Source organism: Podarcis melisellensis (assembly GCF_964234715.1).
Source record: "Podarcis melisellensis genome assembly, chromosome: 4".
In the NCBI taxonomy this organism is placed as follows: Eukaryota; Metazoa; Chordata; class Lepidosauria; order Squamata; family Lacertidae; genus Podarcis; species Podarcis melisellensis.
In genome coordinates this window covers 18,041,734-18,064,705 of record NC_138531.1, presented here as the reverse complement: position 1 = coordinate 18,064,705, position 22,972 = coordinate 18,041,734, and the positions used below count along the sequence as shown (strand labels likewise).

The 22,972-nt window shown below is 44.6% G+C and overlaps 1 protein-coding gene across 2 annotated transcripts in view; it reads left to right on the top strand.

Annotated features, from left to right (window-relative positions):
- Positions 1–2,426: 2,426 nt before the first annotated feature.
- The window catches only part of LOC309368336 (uncharacterized protein), a 126,216-nt gene continuing 105,670 nt past the window's right edge, over positions 2,427–22,972 (top strand). The window contains exons 1-10 of one of the 2 annotated variants that reach the window (XM_081908310.1): positions 2,427–2,802; positions 8,785–8,861; positions 9,254–9,285; positions 9,413–9,529; positions 9,657–9,736; positions 9,882–9,975; positions 10,082–10,165; positions 10,254–10,358; positions 10,490–10,541; positions 10,758–11,071. In XM_081908310.1, coding sequence (XP_081764436.1) covers positions 2,792–2,802; positions 8,785–8,861; positions 9,254–9,285; positions 9,413–9,529; positions 9,657–9,736; positions 9,882–9,975; positions 10,082–10,165; positions 10,254–10,358; positions 10,490–10,541; positions 10,758–10,783 — 678 coding nt within the window. In that variant the 5' untranslated portion in view covers positions 2,427–2,791 and the 3' untranslated portion in view covers positions 10,784–11,071. Of the gene's footprint in view, positions 2,803–8,784; positions 8,862–9,253; positions 9,286–9,412; positions 9,530–9,656; positions 9,737–9,881; positions 9,976–10,081; positions 10,166–10,253; positions 10,359–10,489; positions 10,542–10,757; positions 11,072–22,972 lie in introns of those variants that run through there. The other variant, XM_081908309.1, reaches the window with a different exon arrangement.

Here is a 22,972-nt window from a genome sequence, read left to right as displayed (position 1 = left end):
CTCTCAGGGAGAAGCACAAACAGCCAAAGAGGGAGATTTGTAGCTTAGAAGCTGTTTCGATGGACCTAGTGAAGGCAGACATCCTGGGGAATTACAGGTTTATTGTACTTCTGGCTGCATTGGCCGCCAAAAGCCAGTTTGGATATACCAAATGTTGCATTTGGCTTCCATGGCAACATAAACTTTAGGAGTCCAAACTGCTTGGCTGACATATTTACTGTGATGTTTTTCTTTACTTCTGTTCCCTGCCTTACAAGGTGTCTGTGAGTCCTGATTACTGCCAGAGACAGGTTCAGATGACTGCTCTATTCTATTCTATTCTATTCTATTCTATTCTATTCTATTCTATTCTAATGTACTATATTATATTATATTAACCATTGTTTCTATTGCCCATCATGGCTGTATATGGCCTGAATTTTGCATGAGACTGAAATTGGGAGATATAATTAAAGTGTTCATACCACCTTATCATGGAGGGAGAACTCAACTTTGGTTGCATTTGAATGAGAAAGTGCCTAATATGTACTTCTCACCAAAGTGCAAGCTCCAAAGCAGCTATACTTCATAATTTGCTCGTCTTCAGGTTTTTCAGTGCAGTTTTCCAAGTAAAATGTGCCTAGTGTTGTATTGGTTAGTGAAAATAGCATACAAAAGTATTTGGGGAAATTGCTTCAGATGTTTTCTAAAAGTCAGACAGTTGTTTATTTCCTTGACATCTGATGGGAGGGCGTTCCACAGGGTGGGTGCCACTACCGAGAAGGCCCTCTGTCTGGTTCCCTGTAACCAGGGAACCCTTCTTGCTGTGAGGAAACTGCCAAAAGGCCCTCGGAGCTGGACCTCAGTGGGTGGGGATGGAGCTGAACGATGGGGGTAGAGACACTCCTTCAGGTATACTGGGCTGTTCATGGGGCAGTGCTGGATTAAACCCTGTGGAGGCCCCTTGGCAGCCAAAATCTGGGCAGGGGGGCAGGCCTCGTGCGCACACTGGAATAACCTTGAATTAAGAAAGCTTGATTGTTGTTTTCTTTCAAGATCAAATCAATCTTATTTTGATCCATTGTCATGGGACCCCTAAAAAGTGTGGGGTCCATAGGCCAGTGCCTACTCTGACTATTTGGTAATCCAGCCTGGCCCCTTTGGCTGCAGGAGAGAGAAGAAACGGAAGTTGAGGGACACCTCCTGAAGCACTGCAGCTGTTCCCCAAATTGAAATGGAAGGCTCAACATTTGTTAGGCACTTTCAGATGCTCAGCAGCCTTGTGTGGTTACAACAACCCTGTAAAGTAGGCAAGTGCCATGCGCTCCCCAAATTGCAGCTGAATCCCTCGCAGATTGGCATCCAGCCTCTGCTTAAAAGCCTCCAAGGAAGGAGAGTCCACCACCGTCCCAGATAGTCTTACCGTCAGAAAGTTCTTGCTAATATTTAGTCCGAATGTCCTCTCCTGCCCTCCCCTCTAGAGCAGCAGAAAACAAGCTTGCTCCCTCTTGCAGCCCTCAGATATTGGAAGATGGCTTTCCTCTCTCCTCTTCTCCAGGCTAAACATACCCAGCTGCCTTAACTGTTCCTCATCAGGCTTGGTTTCCAGACCCTTCACCATCCTGGTCGCCCTCCTCTGCTCACCTTCCAGCTGCTCAAAATCCTTCTTCAACTAGCCTGCGCTGACTGGCAGCAGCTATCCAGGGTTTCGAATGGGGGGGACGACATTGCCAGGACAGAAGGCCTGCATGCAAAGCAGATGGTCTAGTGCTGCGCTATGGAGACCCCTAGCCTGCCTTGAAGGATGTGGGGGTGGTCTCCCTTTGGAAATGGGGCTGCAGCAAGAAGGACGTGAAATGCTGATGAGAATCTGTGAATCTGTGGATAGAAGATACAGCCCAGCTGCAGGCGCAACAGAAGGTGCCTCCAAGTTCTGACAGAGAAGCATCACCTCTCAGGAGGGGCCAGGTCCAAGTGGAGGGGTTGCCATGGTGACAAGGACCTGCCCTCCTTTGTGACATCTCTTGCTCTTCCCTTAAAAGCCTCTGACTTGCAGGCGGCCATTGTGGGTTAGTGAGGAGAGTCAGGAGAGAGAGGTAGTGGTGGTGGTGGTGGTAGTTGTAGAAGAGGAGAGGTTTGCTTGCTATTTTTCTTTTTCTTTTATTTATTACTTTTATTTGATTCATTTTATTTTATTTATTTTTATTTTATTTTTTATTTTAACTTTTTTATTTTAACACTTTTATTTTACTTTTCACTTTTCACTTTTTATTTATTTTTTATTTTTTATTTTTTATTTTTTTATTTTTTATTTTTTATTTTTTATTTTTTATTTTTTATTTTTTTATTTGTTTTTATTTGTTTTTTATTTTATTTGTTTTTTATTTTTTGCATATTTGTGCACATTTGTGCGTATTTGCGTGCATTTGTGCGTTTTTGCGCATATTTGTGCGTATTTGTGCGTATTTGCGCATATCTGCGCGCATTTGCACGTATTTGCGTGCATTTGTGCGTATTTGCACATACTTGCACACATTTGCGCACATTTGCGTGCATTTGCACGTATTTGCGTGCATTTGTGCACATTTGCACATATTTGTGCGTATTTGCGTGCATTTGCACGTATTTGTGCACATTTTTTAATATATTTCTTTTGTTTACAGAAGAATAGTTAGGGGTAAGTGTAGGCTTAGGGTGGGGGTTAGGTTTAGTGTTAGGGCTGGGTTTGGGATCAGAGTTTGGGATCAGGCTTGGGTGGGAATTTTAGATAGGTAGTTAGCTTAGATAGGGGGTGGGATTTTTCATCAAGAAGATGTGCCGGCTGTAAGTACCATTCCTTTGCTTTCTCTTGGTCTCCTGGGGGCGGGGTGTGAGTCCTGGGGTCCCCTCCACAGGTTTAGCTCTCTGGTCCACCAGGGACCAGAGTCTCCTCCCTCACCAGGAAGGGCAGGGATTGGATTGGATTGATCTTTATTACGGCCATTGGCCCGTCACACGACAGTTTCCCAACGGGCAAAGGACAGGGCTGTCCTGTTAAAGGAAAAATCTGGGGCTCCCTTGGACAAAAACAAAGACACCAACCAATAATACAGAAATATTATCAAAACTGCACAGATTACTACTGGACTGAAAAAATGGGAAAACAATGGGGGAAAGCTTAAAATTCACCTTGTGCTATCTGATAAAAAGGTAAACAAATACCATTCCACAAACAATGTTTGTTTGTGCTTCGATTAATTTCATAGAAATCATGGAAAAACTGATTTAATAAATGAAAACAGATTATTTGTAACTTAAAAGGTGTCAAAGCCATAAAGAAATAGAGGAAAGTCAACTAATATAGCAGGGATTCAGACTTGTTTCGCAGAACAGAAAGAAAGTGACTGTTTGGCTGAAAGGGAAGAAAGACGAAAAGAAATACAAATGCAATGACTTTTCTGAGAATCTTGGGTACAGAATATTTAAATTACTGTTTGTATCCCCCCCAGTTTTTTTGTTTGTTTGTTTTTGTGGGAGAAAAGAAGGGACAAACACTTTGTTAGAGGTTCCCATATCCTGTTAAAAGGGAAAATCATTTTCATGTGAGAAGTCTGTCAGGAAATGCCGTTCCTAAAATGCACACAAACAAAACCTGTTATAAAATTTAAATCCCATGGGGGGGGGAACTACTCAAGAGAGGAACTCACAGTGGGAGTGCTTTGATATTTACCTGCGAAAAAGATTTGGCATGTTAAGATTTGAAACTTGGCAACCTCTTGACTTTTGGTGGTCCAGTACTTAACCCTTTTGTCTTACGTAGCCCCTGGAGCAAAGGAGACATTAAGGGTGATTTCCCTCAATGGTTCCAAGTTTACATAAGGAAATTTGGATAAGTTTCTCCCTGCAGCCCACACTCTCCAAACCTCCTTTCCCCTCCTTTTTTTGTTTTTGTTTTTTAAGCTGATCTAGCCTCTGTGCATGTGCAGAGTTCATATTTCAGCAAACCTTTTATACCATTGAAAGTGTTGCATCTTTTGGCTAAATTAGAATAAAGGAAGGGAAGGTTAACTCAGTTCTAAGGGATCATGTTTCCTGCAGCCCAAGCAAAGGGAGTGCTTTCTTTATGTACAGGAAAGGGCTATCATTATTTTGTGCTGCCCCTCTGGTCATTCATGGAAGAATCAACCGTTCTCTTATTTATGAGTAAAAATGGCCAGAGAGACAGAATTCATAGGATCTTTAACATTCTCAGTCATTTCAGCCTTACCATTTGCAGACAAAATTTTCTGCCCTTTATTTACAGGATGGTCAAGGCTCATTCTACTTGATTATGAATTTGTATGTGGTTAAACTTTGAATAGACTTTTAAGTCTGATTTTTGTAAATAATAGACAAAATGATAAACACTGTAATCACTCAAATGCTTGATATTACCAGTTCTGCTTCAAAACATCACGGCTTTCACCTCTCACCTTTTAAAAAACGAAGAGCAAAGCTGGGCTGAATTTCAACTCATCACCACATCAGAATTTAGGAATTACCCTCCAATGCTTGCAGACACATGACCTTCCACACAGCCACAAATTGGGAGAGGTGAAAGGGACCCTGGGGTCATCTAGTCCAACCCTCCAAAATATAGGGCTCACAGCAAGATTTCACAGCAAGATTTGTACTACCAAAAAGACACACATTTAAGTATAGGTGCGCAACTGGGAAAGAAAACACAGCAAGCACACACATGTACTAAGGAAGAGGAAAATAAAAGTACCCAACTTTATACAGAACCAGGGACGCGGACTTATAAAAAATATTGGGGGGGGGGCCGGGAAAGCTCATGAATAATAAATAAGCTCATGAATATGCAAATAAAGTGGCGCCGCCTCCTCGTGAGCGAATAGGGGAGAGCGTGCTGCGCCTATTAATCAGCTCCAAAGGAAATTGGGTGGAGCTTTTGCTCGGGAGGGAGGGCAGGAGGCATGCAGCCCGCCCCTCCCTGTGCATTTTGGGCTGGGGGAGGGGCGGCGATGGCGCTCTGCTGGAGGGGCGCCGGAGATTATTGGGGGGGCAGAGCCCCCCCAAACGAATTTTTGAGGGGGCTCGGGCCCCCTCAAGCCCCATGGAGTCGGCGCCTATGTACAGAACCCTTTTAGCAGATCTTGAAGCTAATTTGAGTGAGAGTTTACTTCCTTAGACTAAAGAGTGCAAGTTCCTAGAAAAATGATCTTTAATGAAAGAACAGTTTTCCTAAGATAAGATAGGAAGAGAATCAGGGAGAGAATATTTTATAACCATAGGGTTAATTCAATTGATATAAAGGTAAAGGTAAAGGTATCCCTGCCCATACGGGCCAGTCTTGACAGACTCTAGGGTTGTGCGTCCATCTCACTCAAGAGGCCGGGGGCCAGCGCTGTCTGGAGACACTTCCGGGTCACGTGGCCAGTGTGACAAAGCTGCTCTGATAAGCCAGCGCAGCACACAGAAATGCCGTTTACCTTCCCGCTAGTAAGTGGTCCCTATTTATCTACTTGCACCCGGGGGTGCTTTCGAACTGCTAGGTTGGCAGGCGCTGGGACCGAGCAACGGGAACTCACCCCGCCGCGGGGATTCGAACCGCCGACCTTTCGATCGGCAAGCCCTAGGCGCTGAGGCTTTTACCCACAGCGCCACTCACAAATAATAAAACAGCCATAGATTTGATTTAAAAGGAATACAAAAGTGAACAATTTTTCTGAACTTGCATAGGAATAGTAAGCCTAATAAGGATTTTAAAATTACCGCACATAGGAAATTGAGATGCAGGGTACCTTTAGCAAAGATTGCCCCCCTCCCCACAGTTTCCTTTTAAATGAAGCTTACTCGGGAGTAAATTTACCTGGCACAGAAGTAAGAAGGGGGGGAAAACTGAAAAAGAGAGGCCAGGAAGTCTTATAGAGACTGATATCAGGACTCAGATAGACAATCGCTGACTATGGGAGCTTCTACCTTTTAATAACAAATTTTCTTAGAAGAAACACATTTTAAAAAAATTTTTTTTAGGCATATGCTTAATGAAATACAGACACTGCATTTTAGCTTGAGAGAGCAGTTGTGCTCAACTAGGCTTTTGCAGCAGAAACATTAGTTTCTTCACAGCACATTCCAAAATACTGGAACAAAAAAACTGGAACACGGATGTAGACTCACAAACTCAAAAGTTGCAACAAAACATCATTTACCGTCAACTTAAAATCATCCTCCTCACTTAAGCTATAGAGGGAAGAGGTGGGGTAATTCTCCTTTCAGAACACAAGTAAGCACATGTACAGGATTTTTTTCTTTTTACCACTCGGAGGAAGACTCTCTTTGGAGCCTCTTTCAAATACCAAACATTTGCACACTTCATTCTCATTTTTGTCCTGTTTAAGATTGATAAGGCCCACCATGGCTTCCATAGATTTAAAATTTTTGAAGCAAGCTTGCAATTTAAAAACTCTGTGCACTTAAGAACAGTCTGTGGATGCCGAAGCCAATGTAAACACAAACCCTTTAAATATTTCTAAACCTCTGAGTACATCTCTTATTCATTTTTAGAGAAACTAAGATCTCTAATGCGTGGGCTCTCAGGCTGGGTTATTATTATATCTACTGCCTTCTGAGCACCATTAAGTTTACGGTTTCATGTCCTAGCTTTAGGTTATAGTTTAACAACACAAATTTGATGTGCTCAGTTCTCCTTAAGGGTTCACACCCTGATTTTGTTGAAGGATCCCTGAGGTGGCCGCTGTGCCCTGGGTTCCAGGTGGTGGGCCTAAGCCACCCACTAAAAGTTCCAACGGTCTCGCAATTTGTACTTGGAAAGACCATTTTGTCCCTTTATTTTATTTTATTTGCCCAGTTGGAGATGACAAACTGGAGGGGCGTATCAGAATCCTCTCTGGGGCAAAAAGGCTTCACGGAAGCTTTGTTGCCAGGAGGAGTCCAGCTAGGGTGTTTAGAAGAGTGAGCTCCCATTTCCCTAATACCGGGGGGGGGGGGGTTGCTCGATAACAAGCTACACAAGGAGATACATAAACAGAGATACAAGAGAGGGACAAAGAGGGAGGGGAAGAGAAAAGAATATCCTATCAGTATTATTCAGTCTAACACTCAAGCGCCCCTCTCGGCCCTTTCTGGGCAAAACTCCAACGGATCAGACCAGAGAAGGCTAGTAGAAATCCAAAGGCAATCCCTGCCTACAGCTAAAACCACAGGCAACTAGCCTGGAAACCACGGGTCTCTTAACCCAGAAAAACCATGGATCCGGAATTCACTCAGCGCTGCTCACAAAACTAATCCTAGTGCGGGGCCCCGTCTTCTTCCTGAACCTCCCACTCTACCATCCACGACAGCCTCCTGCCTGACCTTAGAACTATGTCCGAATTCCCTACTGGACGCTTGCACTCCGAGAGAAGGCGTCAAGGAGAGAAAAAAGAGATTTTCCACGATCCCTTTGGCCACACTCCGAAGAAGGGAATCAGGAGAGGGAGAGAGAAGGACTTCCAGGACGCTTCCGGCCATGCTCCAAGAGAAGATGTCAAGGAGAGAAAAAAAGAAAAGTTCAGCTGCCGTGGAGACATTATTCTTCCACCCCCCTCCCAATGTACTAACTTCAAACCATACTCACGTCCTTGAATGTCCCTCGTGGATCCCGGGATCCTTTTCTTTGGCCAGCTTGACCTTGCCTTTACAGCTTTCTGGTGACGATTGATTACCGCCCGCAAAGAGGAGGCAGGGAGAGGAAAAAGGATCCCTGGGCTAAGGTTGCCCAGTGGCGCCCGTTCCCCTCTATCTCCCCCCTCACCTTCACAGGAGAACCAAGAGTCCCTGAGCATGGTCGCCAAACTGTTAACGGAAAAATCTGAGGGCTCCCTTGGACAAAAACAAAGACACCAACCAGGATAACTTGGAGCAAAACAGCAGCCTGTAGGCTTGGCTTTATTGATCTGTTGCAACAGGGTGCTCCCCTCGCCTTCGGGAGAGAGGAGGGACCCAGAAAAATGGTGTGCAAGGTCTTATAAAGACTTTTGGAATTGCCACCCTGTAGATCAAGATCACCCCCAGAAACATCATGCATACATCACAGAAGGGGTGTAACCTAAGACCACCCCTCAGATACATCACACCTACATCACAGAAAGGAGGGATTGAGGGAGGAGTTGTGGTGGTAACCTGAGTGTCCTGTCACCTGGCTGGTTCCCCCTTTCCCCCTCCCCATGAGTACTTTCCAGGTAGCAGAGGGGAGTTTGCAGTTTCCTGCCCCCAGAGGGAAGAGCTGATCATTGTCCTTTGTTCCAGTCCATGTTGAATCCACTCCCATATGCAGGTTCTTTGTGATCTTGATGGTCTTCTGTCTAGGACCATCAGGGATGGCATAGCAACTGAGCAGAGCTCCTGTGTATGTGCTGGTATGCTTGAGGGATTATGACTGCCCTGTATCAAACCTTCCCCATTTTGTAGTCCTTCCTTCATGGAGTAAAATAAAAGTGGAACAGTGCAAATCTGATGTATGGTTGATTTTTGATGGATTTATAACAGAAGCGTAGTGTATGTAGTATGTAGTATGTGAGTGTGAAGTTTATACAAACTGAATGATTGGGGGGGGGGTTCCTGCGACAGTCCTAAGAAGACGAGGCAGAGCAGCCCTTTAACAGCTGGCAATGCTTGTCTTTCCTTTGGGTTGGAGCTCTTGAACTGCACAGAACTGCAGAGAGATGGCAGGAATTGGGCCAGACGCCCCTCCTCTCTCTCTCACACACACAAATTGGGGCTGCCAGCTTCTGAGTTGCTCTCTCTGCTCATCTCTTCTAGGTTCAGGCGCTTAAGGCGGCTGATCAGCTGCAAGAAGGTGGCCCCCTTGGAAGTCCTGGAGCAGCCCGCGGTGTCGGGTGAGCAAGTGGCCCTCCTTTTGGGGATGCAGGAGGGCAGGAATGGGCTAGGGGGGCATCTAGTAAAAAGATGCACAGAGCCAGACGGCTGGATCCAACCCGCCTATCTGCGACAGCATCTGGAAACCCAACCGCCGCCCCCCAGCAACCACCCCATTTTGTGTAGTCTGTTGGAGGAAGCAGGGGGGTGGGCTGTGGGGCAAGGCAGGGGGACAGTTGTCAGTGGGAGGGGCATCTTCCCTGGGGAGCCATGTCCTGGGGGCAGGAGGTCATGATTGTCCCCCAAGGCCTGGGCTATCCTTCTCCTGTAGTAGGACTTGGAATCCAGGAGAAAACTCTTGGAAAAGCCTTGCAAGGGGCTCAGGGAGGAACTCATGTCCTTCTCTTTGCAGATGTGCTGGGAATCCACATCCCTTCCGTTGCGGTGAGTATTGGATAAAACGAGAACAGGGAGGGGATCTCTCAGACCTGCCCCCCTCTTGCACTGCACTCTCAGATGTGGAGGAGCCCTCCCCCCACAAGGAACTGACAGCCTGACTTTTGCCTTTCAGCTGCTGGACAAAGATCAGCTCCAGCTTCTGGGCATCATCCAGGACTGCCAGGCAGCTCGGCTCAGGGGGCTCCGAATCCTGAAGTACTCCAAGGAGGAGACTGCCAAAGCCATTCTGGTGAGTGATGGGTGGTGTGAGGGACCCCATGGGGAGGGAGGGGCAGAGAGGGGCTGGCATTTGGGGTTGGAACCATCCTCTGGAGACTCCTGGAAGGAGCTGACTTTCCTCCTCTGCTCTCTTCTAGAACATCCTCGGGCACTTGGAGTACTTCAGGGATCGCCCCCTGAGCCTGGCCCTGGCCTTCGAGGCCCTCCAGCAGTTGAGGTGAGTGGGATCTTTGGGGAGGGCAGGGTTGCAGGGGGACAGAACTCCAGGGGGAGCTTTGGGTGGGCAAGTCAGGCAGGAGGGAGAAGGGGACAAGGGAGACTTGGAGGAGGCAGTGTCTAACCCCTTCCCTCTCTCTCTCCAGTTTTATGAGACCCCACTTCAGTCCGGCTATGGTGAGTGCAATCCTCCATAAAACAATAGAGGCAGTTCTGGGGAGCGCAGAGGAGGACAAAGAGGTATGTCCTCGGCTTTAACTTCTCTTTGCACAGCTCTTTCTTCTTTTTACACTCTTACAAAATTTAACCCAGCAGCACTCAACCTCTCTTCTCTCTTTTCCCACAGGAACTGAAGAGGCCATTCCAAAGCCTGCTGGGGGGTCTCCTCCTAGAAGCCCCCAATACTAGCACCCTTCTCCAGTTGCTTACCGTAAGTATCCTGACAGCATCAGGAGTGGTTTTAGGGTTGCCCCCCTGTCCCTTAACCAACTGACTGTCCCATTTCTTTCGTCCCCCAGGACCTCCGATATTATGCCCTTTTGGGGAGTGAAGACCAAAGGAAATTAGGGGCCAGCAGTATATCCCTGCTGCTGGCCCTTTCACAAAGATTCCCGAACCTAAGAGTAAGTATTTTGCTTTCCTGTATTCAGTTCTTTGGTTGTTTCCATCCTTCCTGGGTGGGGCTGCTTCTCTTACACCCATCCAGGGTGGGGTTCATAGTGTCAACTGACTCATATTTGTCTTTCCTCTGCAGAACACAGTAATTCGGCCGGAGCTGGCGTGCTTCAGGAATAATCTGAAAAAAGGTAAGCCCCACACCTTGGGGACAGTGAACTCCCTGCCCCTTGTTTGCCCAAGACACACCTCCCAGGTCTTCTTGCTGGGAGTCCTGCAGGACCTGCTCCCTGCCTGGCAGGCCTTCCCCACCTGGCCTGGGAGGACATCACCCAGACTGACTCCAGCTACAAGCAGCCTGAGAGGACTGAACAGATTTTCTCTCTTTTTCATTCTTTTCTATCCAGATGATATCATCATTGAGGAGCTGTGATTTTCCTCCTTGAAGAAATTGAGACTCCATTTGGACGTCTCAACTGGCCAAAGACTGGCAGAAGAAGAGGCACTCACTGAGAATCAGGAGGGGGACAGATGATTTAAGCAGCCATGAAATATGGACTGAGATTGGACAGAGAAAGAAAGAAAGAAAGAAAGAAAGAAAGAAAGAAAGAAAGAAAGAAAGAAAGAAAGAAAGAAAGAAAGAAAATGGCTCTCTCTGGTGTCACTGGATCAAGCTGATCAGTTTTTTTGCATTATTTAAACTAAATAGTTCTTAATGGATTGGGAATAAACATGCAATAAATTGTCACTGTTTTGAATTTCATTGTGTTATTGTCTTCCATTGATCTGGGCAATTTTCTGTTGTTAAGGGGGCTGGAACTGTAGTTCTTTGAATGGTAAACTGCAGTTCCAAAAATCCTTGGGGAGAAGCAATGCGCAGAACAGGCACCTTTGGTTGTGGAAACCTCAGGATCCAACTGGAGCTCCAGAACGGATCCCGTCCGCAACCAGAAGTACCTCTGTAGTTCCTGGATCACGGGGATGTATTTGATACTTCATATATAGCTGAGTTGGAGGAGAAAGCCAGTGTGAGCCCAGATGCCGTGGACCAAGGACTCCCATTTAAATTTGCACGTCTCTGACTCATACATCACAGTTGAAATTTGCACTGAAAGGTTCATGAATTTTCATGTGGACTTCATTTTTTTAAAAAAATGCAAAAATGCTGTGGAAATGCAGAAAATGGATAATTGGGGGCAGTGCTTTTTTCTGGGGGGTACGCAGGGGTACACATACCCCTAAATATTTTCTTAATCTAAGTTTGGCCTCATTGAGGGGCAGTATTTCAGTATGAGTAGGAAAATTAAAGGTAAAGGTACCCCTGCCCGTACGGGCCAGTCTTGACAGACTCTAGGGTTGTGCGCTCATCTCACTCTATAGGCCGGGAGCCAGCGCTGTCCGCAGACACTTCCGGGTCACGTGGCCAGCGTGACAAGCTGCATCTGGCGAGCCAGCGCAGCACACGGAACGCCGTTTACCTTTCCGCTGGTAAGCGGTCCCTATTTATCTACTTGCGCCTGGGGGTGCTTTCGAACTGCTAGGTTGGCAGGCTCTGGAAAATTAGAGTACCCCTAAATATTTTATTTATTTTTAGGAAAAAAGCACTGATTGTGGGTGGGTAAATGGATAGAGAAACTGGAATTCACAGATTTGCCCATACCTAACTTTAAGTAGGCTGATCGCCGAAGAATTGATGCTTTTGAATTATGGTGCTGGAGGAGACTCTTGAGAGTCCCATGGACTGCAAGAAGATCAAACTTATCCATTCTTAAGGAAATCAGCCCTGAGTGCTCACTGGAAGGACAGATCGTGAAGCTGAGGCTCCAATACTTTTGGCCACCTGATGAGAAGAGAAGGCTCCCTGGAAAAGACCCTGATGTTGGGAAAGATGGAGGGCACAAGGAGAAGAGGACGACAGAGGACGAGATGGTTGGATAGTGTTCTCACAGCTACCAGCATGAGTTTGACCAAACTGCAGGAGGCAGTGAAAGACAGAAGTGCCTGGCGTGCTCTGGTCCATGGGGTCACGAAGAGTCGGACACGACTAAATGACTAAACCACAACAACTTTAAGTAAAATTTGGTTGATATATATAAAGAAATGGTGGTCCTGAACACCAGATGCTAAGATCAATGTGTCCTGCTTGCGCGCATCCCAGCAATTTCTAGCTAGACACTGTGGGATACTGGGCTTTATGCAGCATTGATCCATACAGATGGACTCTTATGTACCTACTAAATATTATCTAAACTTAGATAAATCTGTTCCTGTTTTGAGTTTACCTGAAGTGCAGCTTTTAATTTTATTTTAAAGGTGAACATTGTTTGAATACATAGTCATAAATGACTACTTTTATTAATCAAACTAATCTTTGCACATGAACAAACTTTACATAAATAAGACACAAAATACCAAATTTTTGCTCCTCCCTCTTATCTCTCACCCGATCTCCCTTTATTAAGGAGAGAAATAAATTGGAGTGGGTTGTCAAGATAATTAAGCACACGCAGATGATTTCATAGAGGCTTGGTGCGCAAATCAGCATATCGCGCAATTAAATTAAAACACAAAACCGCTTCTCCTTTTTGAGACCTTGGGGTGTGCCTGGCCACACCCAGCACACCTGGAATGCATGTCTATTCCTAACCCCTGCCCACCTGCTGATTCAGAGCAGTTGACTGAGGGCCTTGCACAACAGTTCCACACAGGCTAATGGTACTGAGAAGCCTGGCTTTGGGCTACGACCTCATGCTTTCACCTGAGTTACCAGAAAAGATGTGAAAGGGAGGGGAAGGATAGCACCCACAAACAATATATAGCATAAGGAAGCAAATTGCTGCAAATTGTGTCTGGCTTGGTGGCTGGTCAAGAGGAGGCATGGCTTGTTGGAAATACTGGGATCTTAAAAAGATCAAAAGATGACCCAGGAGGATGTGTGGTTGAGGGCAGGAGCTGCAAAGAGGGGGGGAGGCAGGAAGAGAGACTGTTTGTAATATTGTAATTCAAATACAGAAAATATTAGGCTTTAAAGACATCTATTTATGTTACTGGTGCTATCTGTAAATTTATACAATTATATATATTTTTAAGTGTACAACAACTGTTTCTGCGGGTACTGGAAGCATTGATATTCCCCACCTGGCCTTGAGGAGATCTCAGTAGTAATAATAATAATAATAATAATAATAATAATAATAATAATAATAAATGAGTAGGATTTCATTTACGGGTGGGGGCAGAGGGAGAGGCTGAGAGAGTGGCATTATGCGCCACATATAGTGGTACCTTGGGTGACAGACACTTCAGGTTACAGACTCCACTAACCCAGAAATAGTACCTCGGGTTAAGAACTTTGCTTCAGGATGAGAACAGAAATCGTGCAGCGGTGGCACAACGGCAGTGGGAGGCCTCATTAGCTAAAGTGGTACCTCAGGTTCTAGGTTAAGAACGGACCTCCAGAACGAATTAAGTTCTTAACCCGAGGTGACACTGTACTGTGTGGCTGATAATTCTCAGTAAAGTTAGGCTGATGTAGAAGCTCTTTAGTGCCTTTAGTTTCTGGCTGACAAAGGAGCAAGGTTGTAGAGCAGGCATCCCCAAATTTGGCCCTCCAGCTGTTTTGGGACTACAACTTCCATCATCCCTAGCTAACAGGACCAGTGGTCAGGGATGATGGGAATTGTAGTCCCAAAACAGCTGGAGGGACTGTTGTAGAGCAACGGTGCATCCAAAGACCTTGCTTGCGCCTCGGAGAACTAGCCTTAAAAGGCCTGGACTTATTTGGCGAGGACTGTTATTGGTCTCTCTTAAAACCTGAACAATTCTGAATAGGCTAAATCATTAACCTCTTTAACACAGTCTTCAGCCTCTAACTCTGGACCAACAGGAGCAAGATTGTGGTGCATTGAGGCATTCAAAGTCCTTGACCATGCCTCAAGAGGTTTGAGTTGGGCATCGAGGAGCTTGCATATGTCTTTTAGCAGGTGTGCAACATAACAAGAAGCAGTGTCAAGAGGCAGGATGATTTAAGGAACACCTTCCAGTTTCTGGAAAACCATTTGAGCCTCTTTTTGTGGAAACACATTCCCACCCACTTTAATATTTTTTTAAAAAAAGAGGGAAAGAGGAGGCGAAGAGCCCCAGTTATTTGAGCATGGTAGCCCTGTATCAGTTTCCTAAAGCAGTGTGGTCTTACCCAGCAGGCCTGAGGCCCAGATGAAAAAAAATGGTGGCATATTGTTGTGTTGTGAGGCCTGAATTTTTCAGAAATATGATCATAGCTGCCAACTTTTCCCTTGTGAGGAATAAGGGAATTTCCCTTTAAAAATGGAAACATTGACAGCTATGAATATGATAAACAGTAAATGATGGCAAAAATGTTGGATCTTGATATACCCCTTCTCCACTCAAAAAAACAACAACCTAATATTAAAAATGTAGTGCAGTTGAATTATTTTCTTGCCTATAAAGAGCATGAGGTAAACCAAATTATGAAACTAAATTGCAAGAGTAAATGTGCATGATTTGCTGGAACTAACTAGAGGGTTTCTGTACCATAAAACCAAGTTGCTTTTTGTACTTCAAATGTACGGTAGTTTTTAAATGCCTTGACTGTTGTTGGACTTCTGTTGAAACCAGGGTGATATTAAATGAACTAAATCTAATTTGGCTGAATTAAAAATGTATGAGCTTAATGAGTCCTATGAACTACTTTTGGGACACTGTGAACAATGTTATGAACTTTTTGAAGTGATTGAAACTTTTCATTTTATTGCAATTATAAGGCACTGGAAGCTAACTTGAGAAAATATTTTAGATGTTTAGGGAAAAAAATAGATATATGACAGCTAAGTTGTTGAGTTAACAGTTATTAGATGACTAAAGTAAACTGAAACTTGAACTGGTTAAACAAGGATAACAATAAATATATATTGTTTTGAGTATAATGAATTGCTAAGCCATATTGAACATATGTGAAAAGGCATACACAAGCATTTAAATATCTGCTAGAGTTTCTAAGAACCTTGCTAAACTTTTGTAGTATGGCTTTATTAGTAAAAGTGATTTATTGTTAGGAAATATTGTCTCACACTCAGAACTTCTCCAGCCAATATTTTGAAGTGTTCTTCTTCATGTCATTTAGGAACAATTTTATTAAGGTGGCTACCACACTGTCATCAACACTGGTAGTTGATCTTGTAACTCCCGGTGGGATTTTAACGATTCTCATATGTTATTTTGAAGGCATCTGTGCAAGATTAGAAAATAAGTTAGATTGCAAATGAAATAAACAATTGCTTGCTGTGTGCACCCAATGTCACTGCTTCCTAAAATAGCCAATATGAGGGGTTTTTAAAAAAATAAAACAAAACAAAAGTGACCCCCTGGGACAGTGACATATACTCCAAAACCACAATGTGCTAGAATATTAAATCAAAGTGATTTTGAGACACGATTCAGCCAGACTATTTGAAGTGTCCTGCTGATATGGCTGCCCATCTTTCCTTCTGGTAAGACCTCACCTTTCTTAACAATCCATTTCCCTTCTTAGACCACTGTAACCTTAACTTAGGCCTTCCCCCTCACCAAGTACTTTGCTGTGATAGTGATTGCCTATGTTTTACATAAAGTATGGAGTTTTTGAAAAAGAAAAAAAACTCGGTGTGGCCCACTTTTTAAGGTTACCAGATTTTTTTTTCCAGTGAACCCAAGGACACTTTTCAACTTCCTACTAAATAGATGGATTTTGTCAGGGGACTGATTTGTAAATCCGGGGACTGTCCCTGGGAAACAGGGACATCTGGTAACCTTACACTATGTTAAGAGAAAACATCATTTGGGATGAAAAGTTTGAAAACAGTTGTACCTCACAGAAATTCTGCAGGTAACTGCAAGCTGCTTTCAGGACAAGTGGAGCTAAAGGGGGGGGACCCCCTTCACTTAAAAATAATAATAATAGCAAAATGCTTCTCTCATCCCGCCATCCAATTTTGCTGCCTACAAATAGGGGAATGAATTTTGGGAGGCCATTTTGGGTCAGACCAGTTAAAGTCTCCCCTCTGTTATTTATACAGAGTGGTCATTCAGCTGTTTTCATCCCTGACCTGAGGGAAAATGAGCATCACCACCCTCTCCTATCATCTTCCACAAGACAAGAGATAACGTCACATGTTTTTAGAACCCTGATCTTCCGGGGCTTATAAATCCCATCATGATATTGCAGAAGTAAATAAAGTGCCCCGTTACAAACATTTTCCTCTGACTTGTGAAGAGTGACAAGTAATGTAATTGGAGGATGGGGTGGGCAGGATTGCTCTCCCCCAACTGATTTTCTGTAGGGGGTTAGAAAACCTGAAAAGAACTTGATTATATCTGAAGAAGATCATTTCTGGTTATAGGCATGGCAGGATGCGCTGTCTTCTATCATTCATAATAAAGACCTTTGTGCCTTTGTGATTTAATGTCTACATGGGTTGATTAATGTTGCGTTCATATTGGAAGGCACTGGGTACATTACAAAGCTCTGTCTATGCAAGGGCTTCCAATCACTTCCAATATATAGCGTTAGATCGATTTGTGAAGTAAGAACTCCTTTCTACCAGAAAAAAAATCTACCTCTGCTTCATTGACTACGCCTTTGACTGTGTTGACCACAACAAACTATGGCAAGTTCTTAAAGAAATTGGAGTGCCTGATCACCTCATCTGTCTCCTGAGAAATCTCTATGTGGGACAAAAAGCTACAGTTAGAACTGGATGTGGAACAACTAATTGGTTCAAAATTGGGAAAAGGAATAAGACAAGGCTGTATATTGTCCCCCTGCTTATTGAACTTATATGCAGATTCGTCATGCGAAAGGCTGGACTGCATGAATCCCAAGCCAGAATTAAGATAGCCAGAGGATACATCAACATTCTTAGATATGCAGATGACACAACCTTGATGGCAGCAAGTGAGGAGGAATTAAAGAACCTTTTAATGAGGGTGAAAGAGGAGAGCGCAAAATATGCTCTGAAGCTCAACATCAAAAAAACTAAGATCATGGCCACTGGTCCCATCACTTCCTGGCAAATAGAAGGGGAAGAAATGGAGGCAGTGAGAGATTTTACTTTCTTGGATTCCATGATCACTGCAGATGGTGACAGCAGTCACGAAATTAATAGGCACCTGCTTCTTGGGAGAAAAGCAATGACAAACCTAGACAAAATCTTAAAAAGCAGAGACATCACCTTGCTGCCAAAGGTCCGTATAGTTAAAGGCATGGTTTTCCCAGTAGTGATATTTGGAAGTGAGAGCTGGACCATAAAGAAGGCTGATCACCGAAGAATTGATGCTTTTGAATTATGGTGCTGGAGGAGACTCTTGAGAGTCCCATGGACTGCAAGAAGATCAAACGTATCCATTCTTAAGGAAATTAGCCCTGAGTGCTCACTGGAAGGACAGATGCTGAAGCTGAGGCTCCAATACTTTGGCCACCTGATGAGAAGAGAAGACTCCCTGGAAAAGACCCTGATGCTGGGAAAGATTGAGGGCACAAGGAGAAGGGGGTGACAGAGGATGAGATGGTTGGACAGTGTTCTCGAAGCTACTAACATGAGTTTGACCAAACTGCAGGAGGCAGTAGAAGACAGGAGTGCCTGGCATGCTCTGGTCCATGGGGTCACAAAGAGTTGGACGTGACTATACGACTAAACAACAACATCTCTTTTTTGCTGAATTCAGCTCTATGAGATTGGTGCTTAGCCATCCCTGTTGCCATTTTCATGCACTTTTCCTGCTCGAACGCTAGTCTGCTGCTGAGGATAGTGGGGTGATAGATTGGAAATGAAATTAAGCAGGCTGCTAATATTGCTGACTGACAAGGGTGATGACTAATCTTGTTTCAAGCTGCCATGGCTTCTTCGGCTACTTGCAACAACTCTTGCAAGTCTTTTCGCACACCTGTCTTAACATGTAAGGGTCAAGCTGTGAGCTATGTACAATAATATGCAGCTCTGTCTGAGGTTTTAATGTGAAGTGTGTGGGGTCCTTGACTGCAATGGTTAAATCATTTCATTTCCTGTCACAGCTTTGAGCAACCTCTCCCCTTGCCCCATTCTTCACAGAACAATTAGTTTGTGAAGAAACTAAAACCACTACTGACTGAGAAATGGACACAATTCTCTCTTCATGCTGAGCTGATGTGCACATTCTTGAGGTGTGCATATTTGGTTACACACGTTAGCCATCAGTTACATGAACATAAACAACTCACTGAACTGCTCTAAAGTGATTTCAAAATCTCTCCCATCCTATATTCCTTTCAGACATACCACATCTGACCAAGATGGCTGTTTGGCTGATATTTGTTTATCTACGGCAGGCATTTCTGGATGAAACAGAAATACTGGTGGTTGTTCCATGTGTAATGATTGTACACATGAATAACCTGCTCAGCAGGATGAAACAGAAATATTGGTGGTTGTTTCATATATAATGATTGTTCACATGAATAACCTGCTCAGCATTGCTTCTGAACAGCAGGGCAGGAAAACGAATAGGCCATTGTCTTGAAACTACTACCTGAAATGCTTATCCGTCCTGTCTCTTTGCAGATGATAACTGGTAGCCATTAATTAAACCACGGATTCCCACCATGAAAAGAATTGAATTTCAGAATTCTTAGTTGCCATGAACAATTGCCTTTTGTTTCCTGACGCAGTTAGCCTCTGGATTTCTTTGCAATCATTTCCCCCCTCCCCCCCCCCTTCACTCTATCTCAGTTTAAATTGCAGTAACTATTGCTTATTCTTTAAAAATAGAAAGATCTCTCTAGGAGCCTTTGATGAGGTAACATTAATAATGCATGTCAAGGGTGTTTTTTTTTAAACACACACACACTGCAGTGCAAAAGCATGTTGAAGTTAATTGAATGAAAAACACACACACAATAAGATATGAAATATCACTAGAGGAAAGAGGATTCCAAGCCAGGGTTATGAGAATGCTAAGGGAAGGGGAAATATAGGAGAATGAGTGAGCCAATTCTTGCGAAAACAAAATATTGAAGAAAAATTAAGCACAGTATGAAACTGCCTTTGGCTTTTCCCCCCTTTTTTTAAAGGCCTATCCACAGTTGTTACATTGTAGAAAAATGTTCCCCATTTCCATAAAGCGATTCTCCTTTTGCACTAGGCATGGAGGCACCAGTTGTTTTCTGCTTATTGTTACATCCGAAAAAATGCATTTAAATATGTAATTAAATATACAGAGTAGAACTCACTGAGTGCAATATCGAAATCAACAGAACCAGTGTTAGTCATCCCTCTGACTGTGGCTTAATGAGGGACCCCATCCATGAGGCCTTTGGCGGGTTTGGAGGGTGGTAGCTGCATTGAGGCTTGTGAGATGCAAGTTCTGCTCCTTGCAAGAATCCCACAAACCAAAATATCAGAGAGGCCTTGGTTGATAAGGGGCACCCAGGAAAAAAAAATATTTCTGAAACCCTGGAGAGCTGCTGTCAGTCACAGCAAGCAATGCAAAACTCATTGGGCCAATATATAAAGCACCTCATGTCATGTTTCTCCAGCATGTAGATGGAATCTGCTTCCCCTGAAATCTCCTGCCCTCAGAGAGCAAAGTCTGATCCCTCTCCAAACACGAGCGAGAGGGCAGCAAATTGAGGCCAGCTTTCACACGTGCCCTTCTGCATCCTTACAGACAGAAAGGGATTTACAGTCAAACCTCGGTTCCCTAATGCCTCCGTTTTGGAACGTTTCGGCTCCCAAATGCCAAAACCCCAGAAGTAAATGCTCCGGTTTTTGAAAGTTTTTCGGAAGCTGAATGTCTGACGTCTTGAGTGCAGGAAGGCCCTGCAACCAATCAGAAGCCACGCCTCAATTGTCGAACATTTCGGAAGCCCAACAGATTGCATTCAATAACCGAGTTTTGACTGTGTCTACATTAATCGGATCCTCCCTTAAAGAGGGTGTGTGTTGTGGTGAAACCTGGCAACCAAACGCAGTGTTGTGGGTGGGTATGATTAGATAGCCACAGCACCCATTTGGTGGGTCCCTTGATGCAGGGTTTAATCAGGCCAATAGGACGTAGGCTAAACGGACCAAGGGACCTATACAGTGGTACCTCGGGTTAAGAACTTAATTTGTTCTGGAGATCCGTTCTTAACCTGAAACTGTTCTTAACCTGAAGCACCACTTTAGCTAATGGGGACTCCTGCTGCTGCCACGCTGCCGGAGCACAATTTCTGTTCTCATCCTGAAGCAAAGTTCTTAACCCGAGGTACTATTTCTGGGTTAGTGGAGTCTGTAACCTGAAGCATATGTAACCTGAAGCATATGTAACCCGAGGTACCACTGTATATACCTATGCACATGACCCAGAGCTTCCTCTTTCGGTGCCTGCATCGGAATACCCACCCACCCACCTTTCTCTATATTTAGGGCTATGCGCCCTTGCTATGCCGTCGTGTGTCATCTGTCATTGGGACAGGGGCATGGAAGGAATTTTCCCCACTTGGCTGATTGGCTGGTGCCATTTGGGTTTCGCCTGCCGCGTGGCAAATCATCACAACTTGTAAGGTTGCAGATAGGCTGTGGTTCAGGTGATAGGGATGGGAGAACGCTCTCACCATCCCTATGTGAAGGGTATTCCATTAAAGGAATCCAGGGACTCAATGGTTTGGTCAACCCTATGAGGGGGTTGTGCCCATGCCTGAGTCCAGGGGGACATCTGGGTGGTGGACATAGCCTGTTCCTGGCTTTCCGCCTATCCGGATGTTCACCCTAGGCTGACCTATGCTGGTGCCCTGGGTCAGCGCTACCAGCGATGGTGCAGGGAGCTAGTCGAACTAGAGCCTATGCAACCACTCACTTGCTGTAATCAATAAAGTTATGGCCTAAATTCTGCCAAAAACCAGAGCAAAATTTGAGTCTTGTCTGAATTTATTTAAGGGGGAGGTTTAAAGGTCTGAACACGCAGAAAGGTTCCCCTCCTGCAAGGAGCATTTCCGATTCCTCCAGCAGGTAGGAATGTTGTCTCAATTTTTTAAAATACCTCTTTAAAAGCCCTAATCTATATCTTAGGGTGGGAGGAAGAACTGAAAGCTTTCCACAAGCATCACAATGTTTCTTTTGAAAGGAAAATCTTCGGTTACATGTTTTAAACAAGAATGGAGACACTTCTGAGTCTGGAGCGTCATCCCAAGCAAATGGACACAGAATGGGTAACAGATCTTTAGTAAATGTTTTCCGTTGACATTTATAGTCTGTAGGTTAAGTGGGTACAATCTATATTATAGCATGCTTGAGAGAACGCTTCTGGCAGTGTAGGCATCAGGATTACCTTTGAAAGCTGCTTGAAAATGAATCTAAACACACGTTTTGCAAGTCTACCACACACTAATGTTTAATGCATTTGTTGTAGAGCTGGCTTTTGAGTCTTCTGGATTAGTTTAATAGGTTAATCAAACCTCTCGGCCTGCTTTGCATTTAATTTTTTTTAAAAAGCATTCCATTTCCTCAAGGAAAATCAGCAAATATTTATTCTGCTTCAATAATTGTGGAAATTCATGTGTAATTAGTTATATATTTAAAACAATCTTAGGAGTCCTGCGTGCTGAATGCTTTTAGCTCAGTGCTTTGTTTCTTCTGGATAATACAGAAAAGGTCTGCAGGGTTCAGCTGATTCAATTTATTTAAGTACCTTTCATGTAGCTCCTTGAGAATGCTTTTCATATACAGTAAATTAAAAACCATCAGGCAGCTGTGATCTGTTGCAATGTCATAGAATATTCACAAACAGTCTGAGTGCTCAGGGAGTATGAATGTGTGCCAAAGTTATAGATGTAGAAGAAAAGTGGGGATCTGAACTTTTGGATGTCAACAATGGCCTTGTTTTGCGTGGCAAGTTTCCTCCCCCAGATGAAATGAAGACACGGACACATTGCTTTAAGGTTAATGGGCGTGAAAGGCCACAACTTTATTGATTACGGAATTGAAGGTATTGGCCTTAGGCATTGGCTTCTATCGACTACCCGGCATGGTGACCGGGAGGGGTTGAACACAAACCGCAGGAGTCCTGTTGAAGTACGCCAACTAGGATCCCACGGGTGTCACCGCTCGGGGGCGTGCCGGAGGCCCTACCTCTCCAGGCTTCGGACAAGGCCACGCCCCCCCTGGGAGTCCTTTACCAGACTACCCCTTCTCATTGGGGGGAAGGTGATGGTGCTCCCTTCCCCCCTCCTTTTTCCTATAATTTGCCCCATGCCAATGCCTAACCGCCAATACCGAGAAAGTTGTGACGATTGCTACGAGGTAGGCGAAAAAACCAAAAGGCAGGAAGTGCACCAACTTGGAAAAATTCCTACCAGGCCCCTTGCGGCGACCAACCAAAGTCCATAGCAAGGCCAATTCTAGCTAAGCCTAAGGGTGGGTGGGATGGGAAAACCGCTCAGCTGCTGGGGCGAGGGGAAAAGAGGGCGGTCCCTGGGCGTGCCTGGCCTTAAGTAGCCCAGGCCGCGCCTCCCCTCGCCCGCCGATTGGCGAGCGGGGTTGCAGGCACGCCCAGGGATTCCCCAATTCTCACGGGGGCAAGGGAAGCCCCCGCGAGTGTGGGAGGGTCCTGC